Source organism: Sinocyclocheilus rhinocerous, unplaced genomic scaffold (genome assembly GCF_001515625.1).
Source record: "Sinocyclocheilus rhinocerous isolate Xijiao unplaced genomic scaffold, SAMN03320098_v1.1 scaffold36, whole genome shotgun sequence".
Taxonomy (NCBI): domain Eukaryota; kingdom Metazoa; phylum Chordata; class Actinopteri; order Cypriniformes; family Cyprinidae; genus Sinocyclocheilus; species Sinocyclocheilus rhinocerous.
The window spans coordinates 2,350,826-2,374,172 of record NW_015664459.1 but is presented as its reverse complement, the minus strand read 5'-3'; the positions used below and the strand labels follow the sequence as shown (position 1 = coordinate 2,374,172).

General features: G+C 36.7%; 3 protein-coding genes across 5 annotated transcripts in view; 1 reads left to right on the top strand and 2 right to left on the bottom strand.

The window, feature by feature from the left end:
• The window catches only part of csnk2a2a (casein kinase 2, alpha prime polypeptide a), a 14,746-nt gene extending 13,144 nt beyond the window's left edge, over positions 1 to 1,602 (top strand). For both annotated transcript variants that reach the window (XM_016540913.1, XM_016540912.1), the window contains 2 exons: positions 923 to 1,010; positions 1,112 to 1,602. In XM_016540913.1, coding sequence (XP_016396399.1) covers positions 923 to 996 — 74 coding nt within the window. In that variant the 3' untranslated portion in view covers positions 997 to 1,010; positions 1,112 to 1,602. The remainder of the gene's footprint in view (positions 1 to 922; positions 1,011 to 1,111) is intronic.
• Positions 1,603 to 2,614: 1,012 nt separating this feature from the next.
• Positions 2,615 to 13,317, bottom strand: kiaa0895l. 2 transcript variants are annotated; one of them, XM_016540941.1, is made up of 7 exons: positions 13,156 to 13,317; positions 11,447 to 12,251; positions 8,886 to 9,029; positions 8,663 to 8,795; positions 5,921 to 6,226; positions 3,744 to 3,841; positions 2,615 to 3,635 (listed from the first exon to the last, which is right to left on the bottom strand). In XM_016540941.1, exons 2-7 carry the CDS (start codon positions 12,185 to 12,187, stop codon positions 3,474 to 3,476), a joined length of 1,584 nt encoding a protein of 527 aa, XP_016396427.1. In that variant the 5' UTR covers positions 12,188 to 12,251; positions 13,156 to 13,317; the 3' UTR covers positions 2,615 to 3,473. The 2 variants fall into 2 exon arrangements, with proteins under 2 accessions (XP_016396427.1, XP_016396426.1); XM_016540940.1 differs by having other exon boundaries at positions 11,447 to 12,224.
• A 957-nt stretch (positions 13,318 to 14,274) lies between these two features.
• nqo1 (NAD(P)H dehydrogenase, quinone 1) overlaps positions 14,275 to 23,347 on the bottom strand; it is a 10,350-nt gene continuing 1,277 nt past the window's right edge. The window contains exons 3-8 of the mRNA XM_016540876.1: positions 22,264 to 22,409; positions 15,979 to 16,146; positions 15,719 to 15,849; positions 15,512 to 15,625; positions 15,278 to 15,379; positions 14,275 to 14,654 (exon numbers count right to left, since the gene is read on the bottom strand). Coding sequence (XP_016396362.1) covers positions 14,346 to 14,654; positions 15,278 to 15,379; positions 15,512 to 15,625; positions 15,719 to 15,849; positions 15,979 to 16,146; positions 22,264 to 22,267 — 828 coding nt within the window. The 5' untranslated portion in view covers positions 22,268 to 22,409 and the 3' untranslated portion in view covers positions 14,275 to 14,345. The remainder of the gene's footprint in view (positions 14,655 to 15,277; positions 15,380 to 15,511; positions 15,626 to 15,718; positions 15,850 to 15,978; positions 16,147 to 22,263; positions 22,410 to 23,347) is intronic.

Below are 23,347 nucleotides of genomic sequence, written 5' to 3'. Positions count from 1 at the left end.
GCCCAGGGTCGTCACATGTGGTTGCTGCAAGCCCTCCGGACGCTCCTTCGTCGAATCCCCCGGCCGCGCCATTCTCAAGCCGCCGGCCTCCGCTCACTCTAGCCCATTTGAATCATCGCTCCGGCCTGACAGGGCATCATCACAATATGGTAAGGGGCGTAACATTTCCGTCACACGCTTGAGGTATTCGGCCAATCACAACGCACTGGATAGCGGGCCAATCAGAACACGGCTCGCTTTTCAGACCGATGAGCTTTGTAAAAATCGACGTGTTTCAGAAAGGCGGGGCATAGAGGAGAAACAATAATGTACAGTATGTGGAAAATGTTTTTTTGAACCTTAAAACGCATAAACCCATTTCATTACACCAAATAATGTTCAAATAATGTTCTTTTTAGCAACATCATATGACCCCTTTAAATTTATGCAATGGTGAAAACAATTGGCAAAATACATGGGGGGGAAAAAACGCAAAAAAACGTGTTCGATATTTGGCCTTCGGCCCAGTGTTTCATTTTGTTCGGCTTCGGCAAAGAATTTTCATTTCGGTGCATCCATACTTTATTTATGTATAATGCTGTATAAAGGGTTATTAAAGTGTATAATGCATTATAATTATTCATGATGCGTGATGTAATACATTATATGTGGTCGTAAATAATTATAACCAAATTTAAAATGCATAATGTAACAATGAATTGATGTGTTATAATGTATTAACTATGGTTACAAGTATTCGTGAGATTGTACAATGCATTATAAGGAGCATTACAAGGCATAATTAATGCATTAAAACTACCTTTATATTGCATTATACATAAAGGCTTTAAGTAAAGTGTTACCAAACAATCTTAATAATTCCAAGGTTTTGCATCCTCTCTAAGTGAAATCATATGACATGGCATCTGACATTCCTCTGTAGATCCTGTGCTGAAGGGACAGCCTCTGTCAAACTCAGAAGGTGCACTGGCAATAAGCAGCTCAACCACAACATGATGGGCTAAAAGCAGGTACAGGATGTCACAAAGTCAATACGCTGTATTTTGGACTTGTCTAAAATGATTTCATTGTCTTTAATAATTTCATTCATGCTTTTAAATCTTTCCTCTAGGAAAACCTTTTTACCTCAACGTGTCGTGCAGAGACATGCTGCCTTTCAGGTGTGAAGCTTCAGTTTACTGGAGCAAGAAGTTATTAAGCAACACAAGACTTGTACAGAATGAACACAACGGGCTGTAGTCCCTCTCCTACATTCACTTTGTATTAGTGCTGCTTGCCATCATTATCTAGGTACCCAACTGGTGTTATTCCCCCATCTCCCCCCTTTTGAGTTGGACATCTCCATTTAATTTTTGGAACAACACTGAATTAAGCTATGATATTATGACTGGGAAAGAATGCCTGCTCTTTCCCCATGATTCTCAGGCTGTTGATGACTGATGGGGGCTCCCGATCCTGGTTACGTTATGTACTGGAAGATTGTGTTGTTCAATGACTTGCCCTGCTGATATGAGCTCAGATTATAAACTATAGTATTGTCAGGTATGGAGGCTTTACTGCAATTTATTGAAAATAAGATATATTAAATGAAACTGTTTTTAATCCGTCTCATGTTTTTTCACCACCATTTTCAGTGCGAGTCATTAGTGATAATCAGCTGTGAATGAAAATGTGAAAGACAAATATATTCATATTATGAATTACTTTTAGTTATGAATTTGTCAATTTAATGAATAGAAATATTAAGATATTTTTAATAATTCATACATAAAATATATTAAGATACAGTGACTATTTAAAGGAATACAAAATTTGTTGATGAGATTTTTTTTCTTTGTCTGAGCATGTTTTGAGAAGCTTTACATCATTTGCTCACAAATGGATCCTCTAAAGTAAATGGGTGCCGTCAGAATGAGAGTCCCAACAGTTGATAAAATACACATGACTCCAGAGCATCAAAGTCTTGTGAAGTGAAAAGCTGTTTGTAATAAACAAATCCATCTTTGTCGCGTTTAAACTTGTTTTAAACTTTTCTCTTGTAAACTCTGCTTGATCCATGCATATTTCTCTCCCGATTCAGATGCAATCTCTCCTACAGAGGTGTCACATCACATTAGCACAGGTAATAAAGACCACCAAGGGTGCGCTCAGAAGAACACTGATTATCTCTAGATAGAGTACTAGCATTTCATAAGCCCTGATGAGGAAAAAACTGTGCCAAAGGGGGCAATTTTTTTCATTAGTGTAATTTCCTTTTTCATCAGATTCTCAACGAACACTTCATTAAACCGAGTCAGCCTTGGTGTCTTTTTGCATTGCTTGCTATACTAAGTTAAAGAAAAAATGCATTTGCTACTTGTGTATAAAGCTAATACCACAGACATTCCGTGTTTAACGTGAATACAAGAGGTAAACAAATAATAAATAAATAATAGAGAAATTGATAGACAAGTAGAACACTATATGAAGTGTTCATAGGTTCACGTGTGAAACCTCATATAAATACTGCCATGGTAACCCTGTAGAAAAAAACAGCATATGCTGGTTAGGTATGTTTTGACGCTGGGATGCTGGTTTAAGCTGGTCCTTTGCTGGTACAGCATCCCAGCGTCAAAACATACCTAACCAGCATATGCTGTTTTTTTCAACCGGGAATTCATTTGATTTAGTACTCGAATAGCTCTGCCTTGTGTGTGATATCATTAATTAGCATGATGGGATGTGCCCATTACATTATGAGTGCAGTTAAAATGCTACATGACCATCTTTCAGCTTCTCGTGAATATGGTGGTGTTAGGAATGGAATACTACTGTACCGCATACAATGTAGTTGATTAAAAACAGTATACTAAGCAATTTTCTGTTGTCTACGATGCATGTTAAAATCCATACGACATCCAATTGTCAACTCTGAAATAATTACAACTATTTTGCATTTCTTATTTTGTTCAGTCTGATCAGCTAATCAGTTGAGAGAGAAATGACAGTTGATACTGCTTTTGGTTCAGTCGTAACACTGGAAACACAAGGTCAAGTCAAGCCCACTGCATTACAGTACTGCACACTTTGGCATAATGTACGACATAATTCATGACGTATTCAGAATATTTGCATACTGTGCACAGTATATTTTAAAAAATGGTATGCGTATGGTAGTATGCCATTCCGAACATACCTTGGGTTTGCAAGAATCCAAACATGTCTTTCATGCCTGAGAGTCATATGGTTTTAAAACAGACAATCATTGTATTTGTAAACAGACTTACCGAGTATGGCACTTAATGTAGCAAATTACCACATCAATCATTGGATGCTGTTTGTAATACTTTTTATGGATGATCATCATGGATCACGTTTTCATGAAAAACCATCCGAAATTATATCAACCAGTTGCTTGTAAAATCACAATTTTGCAGACACCGTTTTTTTGGCCTGGAAAAACTGAATGGTTTTGATACTTTTTTTGCAACTCTTCATGGAATGAGCTCTTGAAGCTCTGCATCGCTCAGTTCATTCACTGTGACAATGTGGTCAAGGTGTTGAAGATAACGTTCTTCATCCTGCATGAAGTGAGGAATCCTAGTTCCATTTAGAACAGCCAAATGCCGAAGTCTGTCCACATCTTCATAGGAAACCTAAAAACAGGAATTACATACATTGGTATGTATATTCATTATTAACGGAATAGATTCACTGAAAAAAAATAATATTACTTTAAAAACATGAGTGTGAATAGGACCTGCCTTGCCAAGAGCGGTTAATATCTTAAAATCAATGTTTCTCCTGTGGCGTAAAATCCTTAAAATTCCATTAAGGTAGACCTGATCTTTACTGAAGCAACCTGTATACACACACATATGCAAAAAACATATATACATATATAAACATATATTCCACGTCCACACACCTTTTACACATCGTCTTAATAAATTTCCTTTTTATTGAAGGAAATTAAAGTATAAAAAATGTAATTTGTTTCTAAAGATTTTATTAACTATAAAACTTGTGCAGTTATGCTAGTTCAGAAGGGGAACTTTGTTGTCAGTTGACAGCAATATTACCCCAACAAGCCAATAAAAACATCTCAATTGCATTGTCTGTAAATTTGCAACAAATAAATGTACAGAGGTCCTATTTTTTATTAGTTGCCTATAGAACATTCTCAAAACGACATGAGAGGACAGTTAAAAAGGGCTTATTCAAAAGACAGTTATTCCAAATGGTACCATAATAAAGCCAGGTATCTGCAGTATTTTTAAAATCAAATTTAAGACCTTTAAAGACCTTTTTAAGACTTTAAAAAAGGGATCTGTCTTAAAAAAAAGGGATGAGTCAAAAGTATCAATTATTATATTAATTTAAACAATTATCAATCAATTAGGCTATTATATTATATAGCATATAAATATATCTTAGTGTCTTAATTGTTTAGATTTTTATAATGCATTAGCTTCTTGTCGATCCACCGGTTCACATTTAAAAATATGTGGCTCGAGCCCAGTGGCGCATTAATATAGCTTTTTATATATAGGCTACCGTTAAAAATCAGTTAAGATTTTTAATGATATTTACTGGAGTCTCTTATGCTCATCAAGGCAGTATTTATTTGATCAAAAATAAAGAAATAAACCAGTAATATTGTGAAATATTAAATATTGGTTTCCTAATTTAATATAGTTTAAAATAAAATTTATTTCTGTGACGCAGCGCTGAATTTTCAGCATCATTACTCCAGTCTTCAGTGTCACATGATTTTTCAGAAATCATTCTAATATGCTGATTTATTAACAGTGTTGAAACTGTTGTGCTGCTTAATCTTTTTTTTTTTTGGAACCTGTGATATTTCTTTTTTGATTCTTTGATGAATAAAAGGATAAAAAGAATAGCATTTATTCAAAATACTAATGTTTTCTAACAATGTATGTCTTTACTATCACTTTTTATCCATTTAACACATCCTTGCTGAATAAAAGTATTAATTTCTTTAAAAAAAAGAAAGAAAATTTACTGACCCCGAACTTTTGAATAGTAGTGTAAATTGTAGCACAAAATTTATATTTTGAATAAACACTGTTCTTTTTAACTTTTCATTTATCAATGAATCCTGAAAAAAAAAGTATCACAGGACCCCCCCAAAAAATGAAGCAGCACAACTGTTTCCAACATTGATTATAAATCTGCATATTAGAATGATTTCTGAAGGAAGACTGGAGTAATCATGCTTGAAAATTCACCTTTGTTTCACAGGAATAAATTATATTTTAAAGTTTATTAAAATATAAAACTGTTATTTTAAATTGCAATAATATTTCACAAAATGACGGGGGTTTTTTTGTATTTTTGATCAAATAAATGCAGCCTTGATGAAAGAAACTTCTTTAAAAAACGTACTGATCCCAAACTTTTGAACGGCAGTGTATATGTAAGTTGATACCCCCCAATGTTCAAGACATGGTTGCGGCCTTGCGTAGACGTGTACTCTCCAGTCACGGCAGTCAATCACCACTCCAGATTAACGCATATACGTCACTTTTCGTGACGCAGGCTCAACTTTGCTTTTTGAACCGGAAGAACAAAATTGCTTTAAAAAAAATGAAAAAATAACCACTTTTGCCTTAATAATAGACATAATGAGTGCTGAAGTTGTTTTTACTGATGTGCAACCTGTTCATATATGTTAACATTTTAAAAAATGTGTTTTAGGGTTTCATGACACATTAACATTCTGACATGTCTTAGCATGTTGTTGGTATGGTTGCTAGCTTTAACATGTTTCAGATATGGGTGCGTCTCAATCAGGTGCTAGGCTTTTATAGTGATAGATAGATCAGAGAATGCTGGCTTTCTCAAGTCAACATAATAAAATGACACATCACATATTAGAAATGTTTCTCAGTTCTATTCTTAGCGATTAGTTCACCTGGTTTCGAGGTATCTGTCTGTCCTCGTTTAGCGCGGAGGCAGTATTCCCAGCGTACAGCAGGATCTTGGACAAAGCGAGCAATATGGCTGAACAGTTGGCTGAAGCTCATGTTTGTGGCATGGTATACCGTATAGTATAGCAGAGCGGCTCGCCACAGGAAGGGCTGTTTCCGTAGCAACACACTGTGAAGACTAGCAAGCCCCTCTTCAGTAGGATTAGCTGGTTTCAGTCCAAACTGCTTTCTCCCAACAGAAGTGGCCCATGGCTGCATGCTGTTATTCACACCCCGTAAGTAATGTGTGCCTGGGAGTGAAAGTCATATAATTGCTGGAAGGGCAGGATTTGTAGACAAAAGACTATAAAATTAACATCAAGAATGGTCAGCTATCAACTAGATTCAACCAGAAGAATGTCAATAGAATACAATATTTCTTGTATAGCAAGATCAATGTCCTAACCAGCTGTGACCCAGCAAAAACAAGTGCTTTGCCCACCGAGACCAAATGCAAAAATGCTACACAATGTGACACATTGACAGCCAATCAGAACATAAGTGATATTGAAGGAATTATATTCGAATTTAAAATGCATAATTTCAGCTAGGGTGAAGAAAAGCGTTTGGCTTCTCTCCTGAGGCCACAAGAGGGTGCATCGAGCAAAATATTATTAATGCATGTTTATTCAAAGCATCAGGTAACACGACTATCTGTGAAAAAAAGTGCATATTGTTAACATAAACATTAAAATGCAATGACACTTACATCGTCATCGCATCTCGTGCGACTGATAAGGCTGCCTCCTTAACGCACACCTAAAATTCGAATGCAATGTTTTTGCATTCGTTGGTTGTTGGTCACAGAGCTTATTTTCTGCCATAATGCAACGTTTTTGCATTCGAATGTGGATTTTTATTTTAAATTCGACAAATATTCAAAATAAGAATTTTTTTGACAGCCCTAGTAGTAACAGTAGCTAAATGGGACTACAGATGTCCTCGGGGACATTAAACATCATTTTGCTAAACTGGAAACTACTCCCTAGTCTGCTTTCACAGCCTCTGTGATAGGGCTGCACGATTAATCGAATGCGATTGTCATGCGCATTTTGATAGTAATGCTGGTTCTGTAATCAGCAGGAAATCATCATCACGTGCTTTCAGATGGAGCAGCATTTACTACACATAGCCGTAGTTCACTGACAAGTTACACAAAAAAAATAGATTTTATTGCGCAATTATGAAATCGAAGAAATTGTTTGCGATAATGACAGCTGTTGCATAGCTTCTCAGTGAACTACGGCTCTGTGAAGTAAATGCTGCTCCATCTGAAAGCATGTGAAAATACCACATTTAATAACATATTTTTACTCCAAACTCACTTCATAACGTCAGTCGAGTGTTTGAAATAAATCCTTCTGTGAGATGATGTGGCTTCTTACACAGAATAAGGCACGCAACATATTTCATAGTATCTAAGCAGTGATAAAGGCATTGCATTACAAATATACTTTATTTTAATGAAAATGATAATAATAATAACTCAGATAAACCATATATTGTCATAATCGTGTGTTTATTAGTCACGTTGAATCAATGAAAGCAGCTGAATCTTCTGTTTATTCAGCTGCAGCAATAGGCATTTCCTGGGTTTCTTCTGCGAGGCGTATTTGGAGTTTCAGCGCGAGAGCGCCCTCTGACCTTTGGATGGAGATTTACTGCTGATCACAGAACCGTGCTTCACTGAAAGATACGCATGACAATCGCAGCTTCTGTCAAATCGCGATCCCATTTCGATTCATCGTGCAGCCCTACTCTTATCATCACATTCTTGCTAACTTATATTTTGAGGGAAATGGTTTTTTAGATAAAGACTTAAAGAGCTGTCGGAGGCTTAATGGTAGTGACATTGAAGTCTAGCAAATGTGGTGTAGTTTGTTTATAGCCTACATTTGTGACCCTGAACCGCAAAACCAGTCATAGGGGTCAATTTTTTTAAATTCAGATTTATACATCAATTTGAAAGCTGAATAAATAAGCTTTCCATTGATGTATGGTTTGTTAGGATAAGACAATATCTAGCCAAGATACAACTATTTGAAATTCTGCAATCTGAGGGTGCAAAAAATCTAAATATTGAGAAAATCGCCTTTAAAGTGGTCCAAATGAAGTTCATAGCAATGCATATTTTTAATCAAAAATCAAGTTTTGATATATTTATCAATGTACAAAATATCTTAATGGAACATGATCTATACTTAATATCCAAATGGTTTTTGGCATAAAAGAAAAATCTATTATTTTGACCCATGCAATGTATTTGTGGCTATTGCTACAAATATACCCGTGCAACTTATGACTGGTGTTGTGGTCCAGGGTCACATTTAGCTTTTACGTGTATAAATCATAAACTTTTGTTGGTCACAGAGCTTATTTTCTGCCATAATCCAAAAGTCAGTGGAACATCCTATTGGGTATTAGTCAAGGAAACCTCGGGTAATGCTATCTGGGCTGGCCTACAAAAAAAAAAAAACATCTTCACAGCAGCACTCTCTTATGTCAAGCAGGATTTGTACCAATTAGATTTTACTATATGTAGGGCTACCTTGAACTACACAACAGCAATACGAATGAAATGTCTTTAAAAAAAAATGTCACTTGTCACAGTCGGACTGGTTAGGACAAAACAAATCGGTTTAGTATTAGTGTTTGATATATAATTTGAAGAGTGTTAAAGTTCATACCAATCTCGTGTCTAAGCATGCCCTCAAGCCAGTGTTGCCGTGCTCCTGACAAGTTAATAGTTAGTGTTGGTCGACATCTCTCCACCATCATTACTGCCTGGGACAGAAGCTCATCGGAGAGACTTACAACCACCTGGTGACAGAATCCGAGATTGCTAACAAATTTCTTTGTTATTTTTCAAAACACTAATGCACAGACACTTGAACTGGGATATCCACACACCTCACCAACACAGCCCTCCTTCTGTAGGTACTTGCGTGTGGCTGCCCACACTTGACTCTTAGGTAGCAAGCTGCCCCCTGTGACTTCTTCAAAGTTTTCATAGGTCTCATACTTCCTCAGCACACACTCCATAATCCCAACTGCCTAGAAAGAGGCATGAGGTGAGACAAATGGCAACAGTTTCAGGACTTAAGCCCGGTTCACACCAAGAACGATAACTATAAAGATAACGATATTAGCGTCCACACCAGCGAACAATATCGTCTGTTTATTCTAAAGCCCCGTTCACACCAAGAACGATAACTATAAAGATAACGATAAAGATATAGTTCTAAAAATCGTTCTCAATATTAAAGAAAAGCAGAGTCCACACCACAACGATAAAGACAAAGAGAAACGATATAATTGGAATCACTTTCAAAAAGAATTTTCTCCAGCTGATGAACGATAAAAAATTGACAGCCAATCAGAATCCTGCTGTAACAACCTTGAGAATTTAAAGCGGCAGACGACTGGGCGCTTAAAAATAAACAGACTATATCGTTCGCTGGTGTGGTCGCTAATATCATTATCTTTATGGTTATCTTTATAGTTATCGTTCTTGGTGTGAACGGGGCTTAAGTGCACAATCGTCTGGCGCTTTAAATTCTCAAGGTTGTTACAGCAGGATGGATTCTGATTGGCTGTCAATTTTTTATCGTTCATCAGCTGGAGAAAAATCGGTTTGAAAGTGATTCCAACGATATCTTTTCTCTTTATCGTTATAGTTGTGGTGTGGACTCTGCTATTCTTTAATACTGTGAACGATTTTTAGAACTATATCTTTATCATTATCTTTATAATTATCGTCCTTGGTGTGAACGGGCCTTAAGAGCACGCTCGTCTGCCGCTTTAAATTCACAAGCTCGTTACAGCAGGATGGATTCTGATTGGCTGTCAGTTTTTTAACGTTCATCAGCTGTAGAAAAATCATTTTGTAAGTGATTCCAAATATATCGTTTCTCTTTATCGTTATAGTTTTGGTGTTGGCTCTGCTATTCTTTAATATTGAGAATGATTTTTAGAACTATATCTTTATCGTTATCTTTACAGTTATCGTCCTTGGTGTGAACAGGCCTTTAAACAGCATTATGGCTATATTCCAAACAGGGGTATTCTAATTAATTAAAATTAAAACAATAAAATAAAAAAAAAACAGTCTTGATGTACAGTCATGGCCAAAATTTTTGGCAGTGACATACATTTTGTGTTTTGCAAAGTTTTCTGTTTCAGTATTTGTAGATTATTTTCCCACATGTTTCTATGGTATACTGAAAAACAATGATAAGCATATCATAAGTTTTAAAGGCTTTTATTGGCAAAAAATATATAATGAGTCAATATTTACAGTGTTGACCCTTGTTCTTCATAACCTCTGCAATTCGCTCTGGCATGATGGATATTAGCTTCTGAACCAAATCCTGACTAATGGCGATCCATTATTTCCTTATTAGTTCTCGGAGTTGATCACAATTTGTGGGCTTCTGTTTGTCAACTCGCCTTTTGAGGACTGACCACAGGTCAGTTTGCCTGGCCACTGATCCAAAATTTCAATGTAATGATCACTTTTTCATCACACTTGCTTTGTGACATGTTGCTCCATCATGCTGGAAAATGCATGGATCATCACCAAATTGCTCATGGACCGTTGCAAGAAGTCGCTCTTGCAGGACGTTTTGATACCATTCTTTATTCCTGGCAGTGTTTTTGGGCAGAATTATGAGAGAGCCCACTCCCTTGGTTGAAAAGCAACCCCACACATGGATGGTCTCAGGATGCTTCACTGTTGGCACAACACAGGACACAGGACAGCGTTCACCTTTTCTTCTCCGAACAATCGATTTTCATGCATCTGTTCACTCTACACAATAATCTAGAAACAATGTGAAGGAACACCACAACAGCTTAAGCAGCAAACTTTGCAAAACACAAAATTTATGTCACTGCCAAAACTTTTGGCCACGACTGTAGAAATTATAGATAAAAATGGTTAAAGCTCATTAAAAATTCAGTATTTTACTTGGATAATTTCAAGCTTATTAGAATATTGCATCATTAGCTTTGCAACGTGCAAACATGTAAACTCTACACAAATCAACTGTAATTGGAGTCTCTCATGCGCTATTTATATGGCACACAGAGTTGCTCCCTACATAGAGTGTTCCAAATCGGTCACTTATGAGGTTTCTATTTCCGTTAAGATGCTACCTTAAGGTGCAGTCACTTTATTGAAACATCTGTAAAAATGAGTGGGCAAAAAGGGTCCATTGTCTATTGTCAGTACTGTAGTAATGTATGAAGCACTGCTCACACAGAAGCCTCTTTCAAACCAAGCTGCTTTCTGTTAGTCAACGTGGCGAAACAGCATATCTAAATAAGGGGAGTGTTCCCACTCATGTTTTCTTATTGAAATAATTTGATTTTTCATGAAAATGCACAGAACTTAAATGTGACTGCAGTTGACACTGACAGTAAGGTGGCTCACTGGACCTAAACTTGTGTATTTTCGATATAAAACATACCTGGGACAGAAAGAGACTGGATCCCTCTCTGTACTTCTCCAAAACACTGACAGGCTCTGGGGAGGCATACTCAAACTGGGGCTCATATTGATAGTTAGAATGAAAAAAGGTCTGACGCTCCTGTTCCAGGTTTACGGGACGAAGAGCCACAAGCAGGCACGGCCCACGAGGTGTTGATGGTGAAGGAAGTGGAGCGATACCCCTGGCAATATGTGGCAAGGAGGTTGCAGGTCTCATTTGACCCCTGCCAGCACATGCGGGCGTCGTGGAGTTCATTGTGCATGTGCTCTCACTCCGGCGAAGCCAGTTCCCTGGCCCCAAACTAAGGCTTGTCAAGCTTCGCATGGGTGGAGAAGGGCCACCACTACGCCACGGTGGCTGCATCACCTTCTGCACTGGCTGCGTTGCTCTAATTCGCTGTGGTTTTATTTCCAGACTAAGTGGCCTTCGACAAGGTGGCGGTTTGGAAGGTTCCCTTGGCTGCGCAGATTCTCCTTTATTTCTACCTTCTGTCTTCTGGAGTCTTCGTTGAACCTGGGAGCAGCCATCCCAAGTGGTACAAGGCTGCGTGTGAGGCCCATTGTGGGTCGATTTGTCTCTTTGGGTGATACTGCTGGTCCTGGCTCTGACTGGTTTGGGTTTCTCTGTGCTGGGCTCTGGTTCTAACATTTCTGAGACATTCTTTGCGAGCCCTCCTCCATTAGCCTGCTCCATGCAGTTCTCACCCAGATCCAGCACCATTGCTACATCCACGCCCTTGTCCACCAATGCTGCGCACCTGAAGAGAAAAACATACCTCCACTTCCTGATTCAACAGCACATAAAAACAGTAAGTTTAAAAAGATTTTACACATAAGGATTTAAAACTCTTTATGCAAACAAATGATTTAGAATTGACAAAAAATACTTTTGGGACGCGGACACATCTTGCTATACTCCAATGAATTAATTTACTCCAAATTAATGAATGAATGAAAAATGAATTTAAATAGAATTTGGTTGATTCTTATAATTATTATGCATGCCGTTTCATAACCTCATATTAATTTAGAGACTAGATGTGAATATTTGTACTTTTAGAAATGCATCTGTCATACAGCAGGAACTTTTAATGTTCAAAAAAAATTTACAAAAAACTGTTATCAGTTTAAAAATTATGAAGGAATCTGAAGGAATGTTTTTATTTATTTATGCATTTATTTTTACTATTATACAATTTATTTTAAGTCTGATTGGATACTGTACCATCTTTATCAGATCTACTACTGGGATACGGTCTTGCTATTGGGCAATAAAAGTAAACTATACAGCGAACTTTAAGTATTTTAAAATTCTGAAAGATTTTTCTACATTTACATTTTTTATATTTATTTTGATGTCATAAAAGAGCATTTATTCCATTAGCAATTTTAATAGATCTACTGGGAAATGTGTTTTAAAAGGTCTCGTTTTATGCATGCTGGAAAAAATTAACAATAAATTCCACCTCGTTATGGAAATTCCAATAGGATTCCTATTTCTGGCTAATTTTAGAACAATAAAGTGAGTTTAGAATAGTGAAGAATAAAGTCAGGCTATTGCTTAAAGAAAATTATGTCCGTGCATAACTGATGCATGACATCAACAGCTCTTGCACTGCCGATTCACCACGAATGAGCCATTTTAACACATAAAGCAATATGTAACGTTATAAAAGACGCAACACATACCGCGCAGCGCTTCTTTTCAAATAAATTAACTTCAGTTCATTTTGGAATTCCGTCCATAATATCAGCAGCAGCTCTTCAACTTCCGTTCAGTAGGTCAAACGGCTGATATGGAGGAATAACTGTACATGACGCCGGGAATAGGATTGCGATGGCCGGGATTGCGTTGCAGCAAATGACGCGCTGGCGCATCTAAATGACCTATTCGCGTCGCGACGCTTTGCTATCAGTGTGCGTAAGCACGTAAGGGAGACCGGGGCAAGTTGTCACTTTAATTCCAATAAATGTTTCTCCGAGTAATTTTATTTTTTAAAAGTCAATTTCTGTGTAGCCACATACAGATAAAGCTGTTGAACCTTTCCATAATTATCCTAAGAAGAAAGATATAGACTCATTAGCGGGGCACGTTGTCACAGTAAACCTGCAGCACTGATTACATTATGATTTGCGAAATAAAACGCAAAGAATTGCAGAAACGTTAAAAAAGGTAATTAACGAATTGTTTAAAAATACAGCATAAACATATGTAACCATCTCTGTCCCAGGAACACAGTTCAATCTATATATTGAATCCATAATCCATATATCAGAGACTCTTTGAATAAGAAAGCTGTAAGAACTTTGAAAGCTTGTGAACTTTATATTTATTTGATTTTAATATGTATATGTACGTGTATGTATGTATGTATATCTCGTGCACACAGTTCAATCGTATGGTTAAAATGTACCTTAATTTTAATAGTTGGCTCTAGCATGAATCTAGTGTGTTTTTGTTGTGTTCACTTATTACCTAACAGTTGCTACTTCAATTACTTAAAAAGAATAAATGTATTTATACAAAGAATAAATAATAATAATAATAAAAAAAACTTGAGATTGAGATGAACAAGGGAAGACATACAAAAAAGTAGTAGTGTCATATATTTATTTTTTGTATTTTGATTATAATTAAAATCGAAAATGCATCTTGAACACGAGTAAAACATGAGTACGAGTTAAACTCATTAAAATTCACAAAATTTAATCTCCATATATATATATATATATATATATATATATATATAAAACATCCACATTCACAAAACAGTATCATTAAAGAATTTGATACCTAAATTTGCACCTAAAACTCCTTCATTCTGCTAAAAATTCCTAGAATTAAATCCTTGAATGATTATCTTGTGCGACTGGATCTTTTAGCTTTGCTTAGCTTTGGTCTGGTTGTCTGGAGGAAGAGGTTTGCCTAAATGCTGTGCCGTGGTTATGCCATAGGACTCAGAGGCATACTTCTCTTTCACCTCTGGCCGAAGGCAAAATCCTCCCTGGAAGGAAAGGTCAAAGTATTCGGTCGGAGCAAATGAAAGAGGCTTTTCGGCAAAAACACCATTCAGCCTTTCCCTCCATGCCTCTAAGATGGCATTTCTGGCATCTGGAGGTGTGTGTGCTGGACACCAGAAGATTTGGGGGGCGAGGACCTGAAACCCGCAGAAACGCAGCACTCCATTCTGTAATAAAAACACATAATCTGTTTATAATCTTCATTTCAACTGGTATAAGTTTTATTATTTTACAAGTTAAAAATGGTATGCCATATCATAAACATTTGCCACGTCATTAAACAGCCTCTTTGTAAAGTGCATTAGGTGCATCCCAATTATGCACTATTCCATTTTGTAGCATAAAAAAGTGCAGTTTAAATACACAGATGATGCACTTAATTAACCAAGAAAATGAAGTGTGGAATGTTGGACACTTCATGCACTCAACTGACTGAGCTTTAATTACACAGCGGAGGGGAAGGGCTATCAGAATCCAATGCCGAATGACAAAATAACATTATAAAATTCATACACTATACAGTTAAGTATATGCGTAGTGCATAATGTAATTTTTAACATTAACATGCAAAGTTGAATCCAAAAAAGTACAAATAAAGTTCTCTGGGTTAAAGTCTAAAATAGGTGACAACCCACATTCCCTATGGATTTAATCTGGAATTCAACTCTGATCACTTAATACAGCATGATTCCAAGTGCACAAAGAGCTGTTCTTGCAGCTTCATTTGAATAACTAGCCCTCTATATTTAAAAAGATCAAACAAAAATTCTGTTTCATATTTTTATCTCACCTGTAAAGGCCAGAGGGGAACATTGATGTCTCCATGGACGCCATCGGGCTTAAACATGGACTCTGTTCCCCCAGTGGTGAATGAAAGTATGGCCTTCTTAGCCTGGTGTGAATAGTGAATGACATTTTAATCTGATTAAAATCTGATCACCATTAGAATGACAAAAACAGACTCTTTCCTTGTAATCCGCAATGTCAAGCAAGCAAAACAAGCTTTGACTCTAAAGATTCAGACCTTGAAAATGCCATTGTCATACATCTTCTGCAGGGTGAAGGCAAATCCTTGAGTTAAGACTCTGTCTATCCAGCCCTTCATGATGGCAGGTATACTAAACCAGTAGAGGGGGAACTGTAAATATTATCCAAATCATATTATTTTCTCAGATCAAAGTAAAATGTAAACTCTGACATTTGTAACTGTGCAGCACTGGGAAACTATTACCTGAAAGATAACCAGCTCTGCCTGCTCCAATTTATGCTGTTCTTCTGCAATGTCATCACTTAAACGACCGTCTTGCCATGCAACCATCATCTCATCATTGTATATAAAGTGCTCAGGATTCTTCAGATCACCTGCAATATTTACAGTAAAACAGTGGTCCTGTGTTCACTAATAATTGCAACTGCAGTGCGCTTTTAAGAACCTATAGCCATAGTAGCATTTTAATGTAGGTGCACTTTGTATTTTCAGCAAATTCCTACCCTTAATATCCTCTGCAGTTGCTGAGGCTTTGAAGTTCATAGCATATAGATCCGACACTAGGACTTTATAGCCTTGCTTTGTCAGAACCTGAACCGCTACATCCCGTGCAGCAGCGTTGAATGAGGCGGGACTCTGGTGGGCATAAACAATCAGTGCTGTCTTCTGTGCTGTTTACATACATACATAAGGGGAAAAAGAAAGAGTTCAGTGGTATTTGAGATCATTTACCCACAGGATGGGTTGTGGCACTTCAACCAATAGTTTTCCTGTAACTGTAACAACAATTACAGGTAGGCTATACTGTAGGCTCTAGGCCAGGGACCCTCAAATCTGGCCCACGAGATCCACTTTCCTGCAGAGTTTAGCTCTAACCCTAATCAAACACACCTGAGCATGCTAATCAATGTCTTCAGGATCATTAGAAAATCACAGGTAGCTGAGTTTGATCAGGGTTGGAGCTAAACTCTGCAGCGCATTGGCCCTCCAGGGCAAGATTTGAGGAACCCTGCTCTAGGCTGTTGACAAAATGAGAGCTGACGAATTTCCCTTTTACCTCATCAACTTCTGGTTTTTATTGACTAGCCAGATTACACAAAATTTGATGACAATGCACAGGTTTTGAAACTAAAACTATACACATACTATTTTCTAGCAGTGGCGTTCCGTCCATATAAGCTGCGAATGCGCCGCACACGCAGGCCGTCTGAGAGTATGAGTTCACGGGTTAATAAACATGATTATAAGTTGATCCCTTGTCCTTTGAGATGTGACTTAAAGCTTAATAAAGTGTTGGGAATAAGCATGTAAAATTATTTATTTGAAAACAACGGTAATTTTCTGTAAATCTAAGTCAGTTGCGGTTCTCCGCAGCTTTCTCGCCTCCGCTCTATGACTCTTCAGCACTGTTGCCAACTCTCGCGAGACAAATAAGCAACCGCTGCTTCAAAAACAAGCCCAAAACAAGCCCAATTTTTTTTATGATTTATCATCAATATTATTTATCAATTATTTATTACCAATAAATGAGCCTGCAACATATTAAACTGAACCACACTTTTATCTGAAAAGCAAAAACAGAAGCTATTTTACAAAAATCAGCAAACTGCAACAAAAATGGGAACAAAACTGATCTCCAATCACCTGTGTGCAGAATAGGATTGGAGAGATGGAAAAGGAGAAAAACACAAGAGCTTCAAAGAGGAGCTGTAACATAGCCATGTATTTATAGCCTACTAAAATATAGGCTATTCGAACCATATTTACTCTTAGTATTAGTATAGGACTACTTGTTTTTTTATTACAGCACGTGATAATTAATACATTACAAAAACACTGTAAAAAAAAAAAAAATAGGCTAAAAGAAAGTCATCCCACTGCTCTACGTCTACTTCTGTCATCGCTTGGATTACAGCGTCACGCGCCTTCTTTTTGAACGTGATTTTCTCCAATGAGGGGGAGGAGGGGGCGGAACATTTGGCAAATTACGCTGCAGTATATATAATATTGCACTGGTTGGCTAAACCTGTGAGCAGACAGAGTGTCATTCAATGCATTGGAGAATACGGCGAACATAAGTAAAGAAACCAAGTTGCTTGTCAGATATCCCTAACAAGCAATCATATTTTTTAAAATAAGACCAAAAAACCGCAACCCGCGACCTGGGATATTTTCAAGCAAACTAAAAAAAAAAAAAAAAAAAAGAAGCCCAAAGTCGCGTATAATACGCGGACTTTGGCAACTATGCTCTTCAGGATTATAGCGCGTTCTCAGTGATTTGCTGGTCTGTGGGAGATTTCATGCGCGAGGTAAACGTCTCAGGTTACTTATGTAACCATGGTTCCCTGAGTAGGGAACGAGCGGAAAAATGCGCTGTTGCTGTCAGATCTCGATTGCCGAAACTCGACTAAATCATATGAAAAAAAAACATCATAACTGTATATTTTCCGTATACTTGTGTCGCTTACAATTAAAGTCCTTTTCTGATTTTATTGTTGTTTGCAACGTTACTTGGCAATATTTATAGATATTATATAATAAATATATTATTATTATTTTGTTTATTTATTTAATTTCAATTGTTGTTTTTTTGTGTGTGTGTTTTGCTTGGTCTATTATTGGAGTAGTGTCACCCTGGTGGGAGTTTTAACTCCCATTCACTGGGAATAAAAATGAATGAATGAATTAATTAATGAATTAATTAATCATTCAGTCGATGCAGAGACATATAGTGCGGGGGAATCCCCCATCTCCCCACCAGAGGCGTCATGCCAATTCAAAGTGAGGGGGCACAGAGATTTTATTGTTGTTTGCAATGTTACTTGGCAATATTTTAAATATATTATTATTTTTATTTTTATTTTTTTGGTATTTTGCATGGCCTATTATTGGAGTAGTGTCTCCCGGGTGGGAGTTTTAACTCCTATTCACTGGGAATAAAAATAAATGAATAAATAAATAAAATTTAAAAAATCATTCAGTCGATGCAGAGACATATAGTGCGGGGGAATCCCCCATCTCCCCACCAGAGGCGTCATGCCAATTCAAAGTGAGGGGGCACAGATTTTTGAGCCAAGTGGATTTTGAATGCAGCATCCAAAAGACAAAAAATAGCAGATTAATATTTTCTATATTTAATACAATCACACCGGCGTGATTAGAACGTTCAGTGCGTCATATCATCAGCTGCTAAATTAAAATCTGCATTCGCTGGCTGGCGCCGAGCCAGAGACAGACGCCTTTTTACAGCACTGCGCATTAACCAATCACACACGATGCTGTTGAGCTTATGAATGCAATGACCAATCAGAGGTGTTCAGATGAGTCATCGCTAAAATGCCAGTGTCTTCTTCACTCGCGACTGAATTCCTCTTTCTGGCGAACTCTCTCGTCAGAAACAACAAAGTGCAAATGTTTGTAGGAATCTGTAAGATATTAATTTCATAGTGTAAACAGCTTCAGTGATTTTAATGGGAGTTTTTGAGAGTGCTTGAACTAGACTGTCAGTGAAAATGTTCTTTGATAATGTAACAATCTATAAAGGTGAGAATCAAGATATTTCATGATATAGTTAATGCGTTTGGGGATGTTTTGAATAAAAAGGAAAAAATAAATAAAACATAAGTGCTGTTGTGGCTATGTGTCACATGACGACCCCCCACTTGTGCCCCCTTCAAAAAATAATGAGTGCATGACGCCCCTGCTCCCCACCCTCTGAATATAACGTATCATAAAGTAACTACGTTATTTGCGGTTTTTACTCGGAAAAGCAGCTGTTTTCTAGCATTCGAATAACTACCTGAAACTAGGCTATAGAAGAAGGATTGGAGATGAATTTCCTTTACAAATAAAGAAGGAATGTGCATACTTTTAAATCGACACCTGCCACGGTGTTTTCCTCTTTGAGTGTGTCTTAAAAGCGATGAGGAGGAGGGAGGGGGGCTTAACCTTATCACTCAGCATACCCGGCTTAAAAAAGTCACCACTCGCCACTAGATAGATAGATAGATAGATAGATAGAGAGAGATTCCTGTAAAATATATAAACATCCTTAAAACAAGCTACATTTTGTTTATTTGAGAATAAAAACTGTGCATTAAAATGCAGTTTTAGAGAATATGGTGAATAGACTAACAGCAAAGCAGGACAACTGCTGAAGAGGGAAACAAAAATAATAGGCTGTTTAATATTATTACAATGAGATTTTTATTTATTGTACATTTATGTGATTACATTTACAGTTAAATGTTGTTGTTTTATTTAAAAGCACTAGGTGTCATACTTTGACAATAAAGCTGCACCAGTTTGCCACTGTGGTTTGGGGTCAATGAGTGTTTGAGTGGGAAAAAATGTAGACTAATATATTTAATATGTCTTCCTTTTTATCTGGAGCCTATAAATAATGAATGATTATTAATAATACATTTCTGCAGTGAGAACACGGTATTGGATTCTAACCTGTTTATTGTCAACAATGATTTATCATTTTATGTGTACGAGCGCGTCGTAGCTACAATAGATGTTGAAGGTTTCTATTAAAGCAGAAAGCACAATACATTACAAACTATTTCTAATAATCACTCAAAATAAGCATGCAATTTTTAAATAAATGAAAAGAGAAGACAGTTGAGAATTAGGCTATAATCTGGTTTGAACTGAGCATGCGCAGACTAAGTTGTTTACTTGAGCCATAAAGTTACAGCTTTCATAAACACCCAACAACAAAAATGACAAATGAACGATAACTTTAAGAGAATATCATTAGTATAAATCTGGTAGAAATATACAAATATCGATTTTATGCACATTTCTCAGACATGCGTATAAGCAAACATCGCGAAAAAATACATGCAACTATTAGTCTAAAAACAATGATTACTTACTTTGCATTTATGCAAAACACATCGTATTTAGATTGTGTCACGGTAAAGTTGTGCCTTTGTCTCTGTTGCCAGATTTGTAACTGCAGGGCAGATCGCTTGCGGCCGGTGGTCTCCATGCTGATTGGTCTAAATGCGGATGCTGTGTTGTCATAGTGGGGGGAGACTAGAATAGGACTAAAGAATAAAGTTAAACGTCAACGGTGCTTTTTTACAGTATGATGTGTAACCTAAATATAACCTAAACCTAATCTAACCCTGTCATAAAACCTACAAGGAACATGCTTAATCTCGAAATAATAATAATATAAAAACTACAGAGTTTGTACAATTTTTTATAAAATACACAGAATGTATCAACAGTACACTCAACAGAGTGCTGAAAATATGATATGATATGATATTGATATGAATTTTTTTTCTGTTTGCATGGTTTTTACATCAAAACTCATAGAAGTGGATATTTTACCTATAAGGTGATTAGATATCGGTTTGCTTGCAATACTGTTAGGATTACAGTGGATAGAGGATGCAAGACCACCAAAGCTCATTGTTAATCAGTTTACAACTTTGTCATTCAGACAGCAGACCAACTATTTTGACAGAGATGCAAGAAACATTATATAGAATATAAATGATGGGGCTTACAGTAGTATTTTTGTGGATACCAGCACACATTGGTCAAAGAAAATGAAACGGCAGATCAAGAAATGTTTGTAGGAATCTGTAAGATATTAATTTCATAGTGTAAACAGCTTCAGTGATTTTAATGGGAGTTTTTGAGAGTGCTTGAACTAGACTGTCAGTGAAAATGTTCTTTGATAATGTAACAATCTATAAAGGTGAGAATCAAGATATTTCATGATATAGTTAATGCGTTTGGGGATGTTTTGAATAAAAAGGAAAAAATAAATAAAACATAAGTGCTGTTGTGGCTATGTGTCACATGACGACCCCCCACTTGTGCCCCCTTCAAAAAATAATGAGTGCATGACGCCCCTGCTCCCCACCCTCTGAATATAACGTATCATAAAGTAACTACGTTATTTGCGGTTTTTACTCGGAAAAGCAGCTGTTTTCTAGCATTCGAATAACTACCTGAAACTAGGCTATAGAAGAAGGATTGGAGATGAATTTCCTTTACAAATAAAGAAGGAATGTGCATACTTTTAAATCGACACCTGCCACGGTGTTTTCCTCTTTGAGTGTGTCTTAAAAGCGATGAGGAGGAGGGAGGGGGGCTTAACCTTATCACTCAGCATACCCGGTTTAAAAAAGTCACCACTCGCCACTGTTTTCTAGTAGTAGTTTTAAGTAAAATATACTCTTATAGTCATACTCATTATTATCCTAGTGCACAATATAAGCTGTGTACTATTTCATTCCAAACAGCCAAAGAATGCTAAAAATTCTGCAAAGCAGTAGCAATTGGAGACTTGCCTTTGATTGTATTGCCATTACTTAGAATTGCCTTGTAGTTGAGATTATTACTTGTGACAAACAAGTAATAATGCTTTGTCTGCTGAAAATTTTCTCACTCTAATGCCGTTCCAAACCCGTATAAGACTTTCTTTGTTTTGTGGAACATAAAATAAGATATTTTGAGAATTGTCTGTTGTTGTTTAGTTTATGTTTTTTTTTTTTTTTGGTCAATAAAATGGAAGTCAATGGTCACCAAAGCTGACTGGTTACCAACATTCTTCAAAATGTCTTCTTTTGTGTACTGCAGAATAAAGTCATACCGGTTTCATTGAATAAATGACAGAATTTTTATTTTTGGGTGAACTATCACTATAAACTATCGCTATACAAAATGCTATAATCAATTCTTTACAGTAAAACACTAAACGGCTGATTAAATAATTTAAAATAAATTAAAATACATACATAAAAGTATACATTTCTCACCCATTTCTCGTTGCCTGCAGTCTCTAATTGTGCACCAGGATAGAGGAGAGAAGCCTTTAGCTTTACAATGAGCCGCTCTTATAAGCTTGCACCAGCCCTCGCGTACGAAGCGGTGTCTCAGGTTTCAGTCTCTGTTATTGTATAACCTGTAAGTGGGTGGGATGATTGATTGGTCATTCTAGATATATTCATGAAGAATAACATCTGAACAGACATCTTGGTGACAATCTAGTTGCACGCATTGCGTGTTAAAAGAATGCAGCACTGGTACTTTGCTTCAGGGTGTCATACACATGCATTCTCATTGTATACTAACTTATGAGATATGGCTTGATCAAATAAAATAACACTCTTAGCAGTGCTATATAAACTATAGTAACACTTTATAATAACCTTCATTAATAAAGTATTAACAAACATTATATAATGCTTAACAGATCAAAAATCTACAAATGATTTTAAGAGAAATTATACAATGATTAAAAGCTTTTTAGTGATTTTAAGCACTTCACAAACAAATGCAAGAATGTTCCATTAGGAGCTGTCAAATCTATTAGCATATTCCTGCAAGGAGTAAAAACAAGACACTGAAATTAGATGTAACACTAAAAACACCAAAACTGGTTTGTCAAGGAGGTTGGTATCTTTAAGGGAGTTGAAAATCAGGTAGAGCAGGAAAAAAGCCAGAGGCCCAGAGTGGTGTAAACGGTTAGTGTGTTTGTGATGCATTGGCTCAGTCAAACTGTAATTGAACCTCAGGTGTAAATGCAACTGAACCCAGTCCCAAAGGGGAACAATACGTGTCATATGAGCCAGAGGATCATTGCTTGGTGTCTGCAAATTTCCATTGTCATGACTATCTCTTTGGCTACCTGTATACACATTTTTTTTAATTAGTTCCTGCTAGAATTCTTTTTTTATGTTTGTCTCACTTGGCTGCCAATGCCACAGCCACACTATAAAGTCAATCTTTAATGAAACACACCCAGGCATAGCCATTTCTGGTTAGGTGAAAAGGCAAGAGTCTTAACAACACTCCAATAAGTTTTCATATACATGCAAATATATATATATATATATATAT

Bases quoted from the DNA above. Each gene is read 5' to 3' on its own strand.
- kiaa0895l (XM_016540941.1), bottom strand. From the start codon at position 12,187: ATGGTGCTGGATCTGGGTGAGAACTGCATGGAGCAGGCTAATGGAGGA. The intron at 6,227-8,662 runs GTATGAACTTTA...TTTCACTCCCAG, and splicing joins CATGCTTAGACACGAGATTG to GCACACATTACTTACGGGGT. The intron at 3,842-5,920 runs GTGAACTAATCG...GTGTGTATACAG, and splicing joins GACAGATACCTCGAAACCAG to GTTGCTTCAGTAAAGATCAG.